This window comes from Panicum virgatum, chromosome 9N (genome assembly GCF_016808335.1).
Source record: "Panicum virgatum strain AP13 chromosome 9N, P.virgatum_v5, whole genome shotgun sequence".
Lineage (NCBI taxonomy): Eukaryota > Viridiplantae > Streptophyta > Magnoliopsida > Poales > Poaceae > Panicum > Panicum virgatum.
In genome coordinates, this window is record NC_053153.1 from 8,520,062 (window position 1) to 8,530,877 (window position 10,816).

At 50.0% G+C, this 10,816-nt stretch overlaps 1 protein-coding gene and 2 long non-coding RNA genes across 3 annotated transcripts; 2 read left to right on the forward strand and 1 right to left on the reverse strand.

Annotated features, from left to right (window-relative positions):
- Window positions 1–329: 329 nt before the first annotated feature.
- Window positions 330–3,163, reverse strand: LOC120692304 (BTB/POZ domain-containing protein At5g66560-like). The gene is made up of 4 exons (XM_039975571.1): window positions 2,971–3,163; window positions 2,797–2,866; window positions 1,408–2,670; window positions 330–1,262 (listed from the first exon to the last, which is right to left on the reverse strand). Exons 1-4 carry the CDS (start codon window positions 3,012–3,014, stop codon window positions 765–767), a joined length of 1,875 nt encoding a protein of 624 aa, XP_039831505.1. The 5' UTR covers window positions 3,015–3,163; the 3' UTR covers window positions 330–764.
- Window positions 3,164–4,758: 1,595 nt separating this feature from the next.
- LOC120687591 lies at window positions 4,759–5,986 on the forward strand. The gene is made up of 4 exons (XR_005680786.1): window positions 4,759–4,840; window positions 4,960–5,216; window positions 5,313–5,435; window positions 5,521–5,986. It is a non-coding gene; the product is annotated as an uncharacterized LOC120687591 (long non-coding RNA).
- A 1,234-nt stretch (window positions 5,987–7,220) lies between these two features.
- Window positions 7,221–10,561, forward strand: LOC120692646. The gene is made up of 6 exons (XR_005682692.1): window positions 7,221–7,445; window positions 7,535–7,621; window positions 8,348–8,411; window positions 9,077–9,171; window positions 9,870–9,944; window positions 10,308–10,561. It is a non-coding gene; the product is annotated as an uncharacterized LOC120692646 (long non-coding RNA).
- The last annotated feature ends 255 nt before the right edge of the window (window positions 10,562–10,816 follow it).

Here is a 10,816-nt window from a genome sequence, read left to right on the forward strand (position 1 = left end):
CCCAAGAAAAAAAGAAGGCAGCCCAGAACTTTACAATTTTCATTTCTTGTACGAATCATTCCCCGTTCTCTTTAACAACCTGCAGGATGCAGAAATGCAGAATCCATCTCCACAAGCTAGTACTAGAAGATTGCAGGGGCACGATCAAAAAGGGCGAGCACAAAGTTTCGGCACCCACCAAGAAAAGAGAATGGTTGGATTCGTCGTTGTCACCTGTCAGATGGAGTGCTTACTTTCAGCAACAATTCAGGCTTTCCGCGATGAGCCACCAACACACATTTCAGGGGAAGAGGACGCGACCAACGAAAGTTACTGGCCCTTCCGATGTCTTGTTCAAAGCAATATGTTCCCGCGTGTACTGCAACCTGATGAAACCCCGACAGGTCCGGCGGAGAGGGCTGTCACTTGTATGGCATCCATGTCAAACGGAGTAGCAACTGACTATTGGACATGTACGCAATCGAGTACAGTAGAAACGAGCCTACATTATACAAACCGCGCCTCCTGGTACAGACAGCGCACATGGATTCTCATCCCTCCGTCTCAGGTCGTCGAGGTCGACACGGTGCCATTCAGGCCCATGGATCTGAGACGAAAACGTGCGGGGCCTGAGATCTTGGATCTCTCCAACGGTTAACGGTCTGAAACTTCTCAGCATTCTCGTGTCCCATCGGATTGTTTGCGATTGCTTGAAAAAAGTTCATGCTTGAATCGAGCGCCGAAGGATACGGACGAGCCCTGCAACTGAACGTACGGGCCACGGCCTACGGGCTCATCCCCATCCTGGACGCCCTGGACGCCACCACGTTGCGCGCTTGCGAGTCGCACACCTGCGTGCTGAACTTGCACCCGTGCCGCGCCCTCCGCCCTCCCGCCGCGGGCCCCGATCCGTCGCCGCCGTCCGGGCTGCGACCGCCGGGCGACCGGCTGCCGCCGCGGCCGTCGATCTTCTTGATGGCCCTCCGCATGCTGGAGCACTCGCGCTCCAGCTCCTGCACCCGGCTCGCCACGCTGTCCATGTCCAGCCGCAGCACCTGGCTCTCCTGCGCCAGCGCCGCCGCGCGCGGAGGGGCGGGCGCGAGCAGCGTGCCCGTGATGGCGCGGCGGAGCTGCAGCTGCTCGAAGAAGAGCACCTGCAGCACCGCGCGCAGCGGGAGGCGCTCGTTCTGCGCCGCGTGCGTGCACGCCTCCACCGTCAGCTTCCGGCAGTCCACCACGCCCACCACCCTGTCCCGCTCCTCCGCGGTCAGCCGCGGGTGCGCCTGCACAGCGCACACCAATCACCCAGAAAAAAGAGATGAGATCTCTGGCAGCGACACCTCAAAAGGGGCCATCTTTTCCTGGTCCTTCGACGTGGACGACATGCTGCTACAGACCGCGTCGTGACCTGGCAGCGCACGCACGTACCTTGAGGTAGATGTCGACGGCGCGGTAGACGCCGTCGTCGTAGATGCGGGCATGCTCGGGCAACGACAGCGCGAGCTCGCAGAACTTGGCGGGCTTCAGGTTGGCGTCGGACGCGACCTCGGCGAGGTAGCTGTCCACCAGCTTGCCCACCTGCACCACGGCCACGGCGGACGGCCGCGGCACTTGGGCGGCCTCCTCCTCAATCGCGGCCGAAGACGACTCCGCCTCGCCGCCGAGCTCCTCCTCGGCGAGGAAGTACCTGACGATCCGCTCGACGCAGTCCACGTCGTAGAGCGTCTCCGCGGCGCCGGAGTAGCTCGGGATGAGCATGTCCTCCAGCGCGGCCTGCTCCAGCTGCGTCGCGGCCTTGCGCTCCAGCGCCGCGCGCGCCGCGTCCGAGGCGCGCAGGATGTGCGACGTCCGGAGCAGCGCGAACAGGAACTTGGCGGTGACCACGCGCCCCGAGCACTTGTCCGCGGGGAGGCTCGCGACCACCGCCTCCAGGAGCTCCTTCTGCTCCACCTCCGACGACACCGGCGCGGACGCGAGCCGCCGCCGTATGGACCTCGACAGCCCCGGGATGGTGCTCCTGGCGTAGGACACGAGGCAGCTCTCCCGGGCCTCCGCCCTCACGTCGTCGCGCGTGGCCATGGCCGCCATGACCCGCTTGTACATGCGCAGGCCGAGCACGGCCAGGTCGTCGAACCAGGACCGCGACGCGGCCGACGAGCGCGCGGCGATGGCCTCGACGCAGCGGTCCACAATGCCGAGCTCCTCGGCGAGCGGCAGCAGTTCCTCGCAGGACTTGAGCGCCTTGGTGGCGTCGCAGGGGTGCCGGAGCACGGTCTGCTCCAGGTAGGCCTCCGCGCGCGCGGCGAGGTTGTCCTCGGCGTGGTCCTCCGTCATCTCCAGGTACTCGGCCGCGCACCGCAGCGGCGCGACGTTCCAGGCGGTGAGGTCCACGCGGACGCCGTAGCAGAACTTGGCCGCCACCTCGAACGTGCCCGGCCCGCCCGGGAAGTCCGGGAAGACAATGCTGTACACCTGCCCGTCGCCCTCCCTCCTAACCTGCTGTTGCTCATCCCGCTCCACTTCCTCCTCCTCCTCCTCTGCTTCCTCAATCTCTGTTTCCGCAGCACCGTCATCGCCGGAATCGCCTCCGTCGCCACTAGTCCTTCGCCGCCGCCGCCGCCGCGCCGGCCGCTGCTCCTCTTGCTCGGTGAGCATGCGGTGGATCTTGCGGCTCTTGGCCATGAGCGGGAACTGCGGGTGCGCGAACCCTCAGGGGAATTCCACCGAGCACGACGCAGGGGAGCATCAAAGACCCAAAGAAACAGAGAACAGCGGCCCAAGAACTTTTTTTTTTTGAGCAATGGCCCAAGAACTTACCTTGTGGAGGTGGAAACTCATGTCGTGCACCTCGAAGACGACGTCGCTTGGCAGCCCGGTGGTGCAGAACCTGGCGCGAAACGGAGAACCCATGAAGAAAGCACGCGAAAGCAACGCAATTCCGCAGCAAACCACCGCAATCCAAGTAAGCAGCAGCAGCAGCTAAGTACTCACCATGCCTGGGCCCTCGACGAGCCGTGCCGGACCGACGCCGACATGGCCGCTGCCCTGCCCGGTACGCTCCGTCAAGCTACGATCCGGAGCAAGAAGAAGCAGAAGACGGCGGCTACATCCACCCCGCCGCCCGTCGCCGTATGATTTGGGGCGAGCTGGTAGGTGTGGCAATTTAGGGCGCCTCCCTGGCCAAATAAATGAGAAATTTGCGCTGTTGACACTTGAAAGAAACGGCTTCGCAGTTTTGACACTCGAAACTGGCTTCGATAAAATGACGCTACAAACGTGAGGTCGCTCGACTCCTGTGACATTTGTAGCTTTGTAATACATTTGTCGTTCTTTTTCATCAATTTAGCATGCGAAATGACACTTGTGCCCTTATCCTTATCTTCCTTTTCCCTCAGCCCAGCATCGCACAGGCGCAGACGCGCAGTCGCACGGACGCCCCCCCGACGCCGTCTCGCAGCCGCACACGCGCCGTCTCGCGCAGCTGCCGACGCGCCGCCGCCTGCCGACGCCGTCTCGCGCCGCGGTGCAGGCGCAGGCGCGCTGCGCAGCCGCCCCCTGCGGTCTCGCCCGCCCGTCCGCGGTCCGCGGCGCGCGCCGTCCGCCCCTCCCCCAAGCCCCATCTCCAGGCGACCGCGCTGTCCGGCGTCCCCCACCACGCGTCGTTCGGCGTCCTTGTGCGGGAGCGGGAGCGGCGGCCGCGCGGGGAGTGGGACCGGGGGTCCGAGAGCGGGAGGCTGTAGGACCGGAAAATGCGACCAGAGGGGGGTGAATGGGAGCAACTCAAAATAATTTCGCACGGAAGCAAACAGATCAAACTCCCAAATTTCAAGAACTTTAGCAAATTAGATCCAAACGCGAGGAAACTCGAAACATAGGTTCACAAGATCACTAGAAATCTATTCTCAAAATATTATGCAAGGAAATTAAGTATAAAATGCAGATCAAGAAAACCTAGATTGAAACCGACGATAAACCTGACGAAGAACAAATAAGCACGATGCAATGAAACGAAGAACAATACTTAATGATAAAGTATTAAACCAAGTACTTGTTCTTACAAAATTGCATCTAGCCTCCGCCCGATCGTCCTCCCTCTCTTGATTAGAGAGATCAACAAAAATCCCTCACTAGAAATTAAACCCTAGGCTAGACTGGAGAGAGGAGTGCACGCAAGAAGAGCTTCAGGGAGGCGGCTACTGTAGCAAACGCCCAAAAACCCTAAAACGCATACCCCTCAATCCTAGGTGCCACATATTTATAACCCATAGGGTGGCACTACCTAAATTACAAATTTGCCATTACGTAAATCAAATTAACGTAGTCGGCGCGTATCACTCAATATCATCCTCCACGGCAAACAATCTCGATGTCCGCGATCCTTCCATCTAGCACCATGGCGTCCCGTGATCTCGCCGCACGACGATCCGGAATCTTCTCGCGATCGACAATTGTCCCCGTCTTCAGCCACGTCCGCCGCAACGAACGTCCGGGATCTTGGTTTTGTGGCTTAACCAAGAAACCGTCCACCAACGTTCTCTCGCTATGTCGTCAGGTACAGTAGACATACACCGCACGATCTCAAATCCCTCGAACGCAAGTCTTGATCCACCCTTCACCGCTCTCAGTCCATCGGCGTGGCATCATATCTTCATTCTTCACACGTCGCCGCATGTTCAGTCTCCACCTATCACCTGCATCGACACCAACCAAGAGAAACGTCACACGCACACTGTGTTGTTCAATCACTCATCACAAGGTCCTAGCCCCACGGGCATCTCAGAGGCGGAGCGCCTGGGGGGAAGGAAGGGGAGAGGCGGCTTCCACGACGGCTTCAGATGGGCCTCTATGAAGATGAGGAGGGGTAATTCATCTCTCATTGACTCCTTTTATCTATTTATCAATGGTATGCACTGGATTTGACGAGAAATCGATCGGTAGAAGGAACCCTAACTCTAACTTTTTATTTTCACAAAAATCTAGTTGGCCGGATCTGGACCGTGCGTGTATGATAGAGATTAGAGACCCTGCAAATATTTCCATGCTTGATCCGATTGAGAGGGTTGCTCTTGGGATGGTGGGTAGTTCCTCGAATTCTCCACCATTGCAAGTTCAAGAGTTTCAGGATGAGGAGGGAAGAATAGAAACAATGGCCGATGATCAAATGTATTTAATGTTGGGCTTGGGGAATGAGGATGAAAGGGCCAAGATGGCTGCTCCAGCAAATGCAACACAGGAAGGTGATGCACATGTCAGTTCTGTTGAAGGAGGTGCTTCTCAGGTATGTTTGGTTTTTCACATACTAATGCATGTGCATTTTTTACAATGCAACACAGACCTCCGCGGAAGCCAAGAAAGAATGTTACCAAAGCACGCCCAACTGAACCGTCCACACCACCAAGGTCCACTGCAGCTCCAGATGTAATTTTGCATGACAGTCCGGGAGTGATGACAAGAAGGTGAGCATAATTATTGAACTTGACATCTCAACACATCATTTACTAACCTATGAGCCTGACTAGATAAGATGATATCAATCTGTAGGCAACTTGCAATGATTCATGGAGAGAGCAGCACTTCACAAGCTACCATGGCCAGTTCACCCCAGACTAAGACGGTAACTTCAAAAAAGCTGCTGATTCGTGGAGAGAGTAGCACTTCACAAGCTACCATGGCCAGTTCACCCCAGACTAAGAAGCCAACTTCAAAAAAGCTGACACCAAAGAAGAGGAAGAGACATTAACTTGCATGTCTGATGAGAGAATTTATTTTGGTCTGTTTGAATGAATTGCTCGAGTTTAGTTATGAATTATGTGTTTGAACTATTCAACCTAGCTGGTTGAGATGTATGTCAACTGTGTGTGTGATAGACTTGTGCTTGCAAGGATCCGAACAACTTGTGTGTGAATCCTGTTTCGTTTATGAACTAGTGTTGCTCTAATGTAGATGTTGTAGCGTAGAAATATTTTTGTTAAAATATCTTGTGGCTGTCGATTTTGGTTCAGGCGCAGCTAAAAGAAGAGAGTCTGATGGTGTTCGATCCAGCTCTGGTGATGAGAGAAGGGTAGAACAGACATTTCCCATTCCATTTTGATTAAAAAGAATGCGAAATAAATTAAAAAAGTAGAAATGTCATGGGACTCAAGCTACTACATGTTTGCAGTGTCAATAGTGCGAAGCCAACGTTTCGGATGTCAAATCTGCGAAGCCCAACGTTTCAAGTGTCAACAATGCAAATTTCTCCAAATAAATTGGCATCAGAATCCCCCCCCCCCCGGTGTCAGCTGTCAGCAGGAAGTTATTGCTGGGGATAAACAAGGAAGCACAGCCAGCCGATGACATGTATGCAAAGCAACGTCTCGCTGTTTCGCTCATGGTTTAGTTGGAAAATCTTCGCTCATCGTCGATCCGCTTGTTGGCCGCCGCCGCTCATCTAGTGCCTTTTCTAGCTCGGGTTCTCTCGGCTGGGGAGGGAGATGAGGTGTGTCCAGGACTTGAGGTGTGAGCTAACCACTCCATGTCAGGCAAAACGCTTGGAAAGTACTGGGGGGGGGGGGTTGACTTGCAACTGCTGCTGCCGGTCTAGGGTCTACGGCTTGGATTTGGACAGCAGAGAAAAAACCCTAGTGTACAGTGAAAGGGAAATGATAGAGGAGAAAAGGCGGGGCGACTCTTTCTTGCGTCAACCAACACACCCAACAAAGCTTTGCAAAAGGGAGGGAAAAGAGATGTGGATGCCAAAAACAATTTGCAGCAACGATCCGAGAGTACGGCGAAGCCGACATGAGATGAACAACTGCATTTCATTGTTCTGATGTATTTTTTGTGTATGTTAGGTGGGCAGTGCCGGCCGGCGACCGATCTTAACCGTAAAGAATACGGCTACCAATACCGTAATACGAGCAGTACCCAACACTCCATGTACATGCATTTGTTTTTGGTAATGACTTCATAATGGCCGGCCATATGTTTGGCCAGTAGTACGGCCGGTTCCATCCAACGATGCGAAGCTTCCACCGCAGTTGCTCAGCACGATCCTACTTTTTAGAAAGAGGAGAGCCTCGTGTCGTGCGCCTATCCATTTCAGCTCGTCATCCCTTCTCTCTCTAGGATTTCTCTCTCTCCTCATCCACCGGGCGATTCTCATCGTCCGCTCGCACCCCCCCCAACACATCATCGCCTTCATCCGCCCCGGGGGAGGGGGTGGGTGGGTTGGGGGGAGGGGGGAGCCCGGCGGTGATCTGTGGGTGGTGCGGAAGCGGAGATTCCAGAAGCAAGTAAGCAAATCGCTGTGTTCCACGCATCAAACATCCCCCTGTTTCGACATTTTTTTGATGCATTTTCATGCGATATTTTTTCTTTTGTTTTGTCGGAGATCAACGATGCTCGCATCCGGAATCCGCCGTGGTACCTGGATGAAGAGACGAGGAGGAGGTGGTGGGCAGGGGCGCCATGGCGGTTGAGACTAGGTGAGTGCGTGCCTCTGTTTTAGCCCCAAATCCATCCCCCTCGATCAGCTGCTGAGGTTGATCTTCATTCCACGCGCGTTTGAGTGCAGATTTCGCATCCAATCACTCACAGCTCGCCGCTTCTACCTGCTCGGTATCATTGGGAAGGGGATTCTGAAGCGTAGGGGTCTCACAAGGTGAGCGAGCCCCCACACGATTTCCCCCCTCCCTGGGGTGATGATTTCCCCATCTCTCTCTCGCCCCCCTTATGATATGGTTTTGTTGAAGGTCTAGGGTTCAAGTTTAGTTTTAGGGGCGCTTGGGGATTTTTTTTCATGTCATCGGAGTGAAGGCCTCGTGCTTTTTTTTTTTGAAAAAAGCAGAGGAGCAGGCCAGTCATGGTCTGATGCACTATGTAGTAGCAACTGTATAGTTTTCCCACCAATTTTCTGTATATTATTGATAGCACAATAGTAGTCAAGTAGCTTTTGCTGAATAGTAGTGATGCAGGATATTCTTCTAGTTCTATGGTAGCTTTGCTGATCTTTCCTGTTATTATTATGAAAATAGCATGGTCCCCTGCTGCATGGAAATGGTAGCGATGCAAGATATTTTTTCTAGTTCATGGTAGTTTTTTTTACTTGAAATCAGCATTTTACTGAAATAGCACGGTCCCCTGGTGCAAAGAATGGTAGCTTTGCTGATGAATGATCTCCTTTTTTAGCCCGATGGTAGTTTTACTGATTTTTCTATTTTTTAGCCTGATGGTAATTACTATATTCTTGCAAAGCTATAGCATAAGGGGCACTTTCTAGCACACACCACATAGCAGTCATTGTGTGTGTTTTAGCCCTATTGGCCTTTTTATCAGCACTAAGATTCCTCCCCACACCTTGTTTAAAATGTGCAGTTCTTTTTTGCAGCTCAATTGTTACAATGCCAAGGGGCCGAAATCAGTAATAAGGGTGTCCTCAACCATCCAATGAGGTACGCTTATGTGATTTTTTTTGTTCAGTTTATTTTTTACGTATTAGTATTTTCAGGCAATAACGTGGTTTACTGTTAGCAAATTCATGTTGTCCATTAGGCAAATACACAAGGAACATTAGGCAACCCCATCCATTGATCAGTTTTTTTTATGCCTTAGTATTTTCAGACAATAACGTGGTTTACTGTTGGCAAATTCATGTTATCCATTAGGCAAATACACAAGGGACATTAGGCAACCCCATCCATTATTCAGTTTTTTTTACACGTTAGTATCTTTTCAGGCAATAACGTGGTTTACTGTTGGCAAATTATTATTGTCCTTTAGGCAAATACACAACATTAGGCAACCCCATCTATGCAGCTAATTTTTATCTGCTTTGTGCTTCAGCTTTTTTCTTTGTGTATATCTGCCACTATTTTTCTCAGGCAGTTCTCTCAGGCCGCTTTAGGGGCTAGTCAACCAGTGTATCTACTCTTATTTGTGGGTAACTTATACTAAATTAACAAGCAAATTATTCAGTTCAGTTTAGCATTTTTGTGTTTTAACTTTTAGCATTTTTTGTGCTATGCTTTTTAGTTTTCTAGCTACTGCTGTTCACAAAACTGTCCTAGGATGAACCTGCTTTTTTTTAATGATGATCCCGCCCTCTCCCCTGTCCTAGGAATTTTCAGTCTGATGTCAAGAGCACAGAACCAGCATCAAGGCCAAGCAGGTGGGTCGTCCCCTACTCATCTAATTTTTGTAGCCTTTGTAACGGTAAGTGCAAAGTATAGAGTTATATTATTTTCATTTGCAATTTTTGTAAACCAGCATGATGGCTTGACTAAGCAAGTGCAAAACTACAAACCGGATGTTTGCAACCCACAAACCTTTCTATTACCATTATCAGAAGCATTTTAATGAATTTTAGTATGCATTTAAATACTATTCAGATATCATTTTAAATGTTCAGTTCAAGCACTTTTCATAAGTCTCATGTGATAGACTCACTTTTTGTCTGGAACCAAATCTTTTACATCATTACAATCATAGGCTAAATAGATTAGGTTCAATAGATGAACAAACACAAGCTTTTTCTGAATCGAAGTCTCTTGCTCATTGCTCTATACATTTTTGGAGCAGTGTGACTTGGTTGACTTGCAAATCCTGCACTTATTCCTGTTTGCTTGTGCATTCATCCCTTAGCTATAGCATATTTTCTCTTTTTCGTACCATTCAACTTTTGATCTTGGTGGGTTGTTTAGGTTTGGTGATGTAGTTGCACGACCATCGACAGCTAGATTAGTTTGGGTATCATGGTATATAGTTGAGATGCCGCCAACATGACTTGCCTGCAGGTGCATCTGATTAGTTACCGAACATCATTAGGCAGTTAGAAAATAATAATAGCTATGAGAATAGGCAAATAAATGTACTATAAATTTCTCTTTATTTTTTCTGTTCTTACATTACAGGTTGCCAAGTTATCCTGCAGGGGAGATCAAGTACAATGCATGAAGAAGACATGAGATGCATGTGAACCAGCTCAAGTAAATAAGTACATATATAGTGAGAGCAAGTACATTCATTGCATTTTTTTGTGTCTAAATATGTATTTCATTAGGAAATAATGTTATTCTAGATTAGGCAAATTATGCAATTGTTTTAGGCAATAATATGGTTGTGCATTAGGTAATAATATGGCTAGAAATTTTAGGCAATATTGTGTTTCTGTATTAGCAAAAATATGATCATAAATTAGGTTATATAGAACTAGCAATGTTTTGTTACCAGAGGTATTCAGCCTTGCTGATATTTTTACTCCTAATACTATCTGCACTTGTTATTCGTTTCAGTCATACAAAACAATGTTTAGGACCTGAAACCTGATGTGCCTTTTTTCTGTCTGCAAGATTTCTCATCGAATCGGCACAATACATGCTCTTCATCTTGGTGTTTGGTGGCTTGAAAGTTCATCAGATTGTCACTGGCAACAGTGTAGTTGTAGCTCAACCTCGATTTTTGATTCATGAGCAGCATCGTAGTAGTTCTAGTAGCCCTAATCTTTTTGTTTGGTCAGTACAACTATGGAGGCAAGCTGGCAATCACATGTATGGTAGTAGTTTTGAAACTTTTGTTAATGCTTAGAATTTAGATGGGTGAAATACGTTTATATATGTTCTAATTTGCTTCTTGTTTTTCAAAGCTTTGCGTATGGGAGAGTGAAAATGAGGTCTGCAGATTTATTTTCTGTGTTTATTTGCTATGCGTATCGTGCAGAATTCTGCCAAGAAGTGCATAATTCCGTTTTATTTGCTTGTATGTCTATTCTAATTTGCTTCAGATCAATTTGTTCTATTTGCTTGTACATTTATTCTAAACTGCCTTGGAGTTTATTATGATATGCTTTCAACTTTTAACA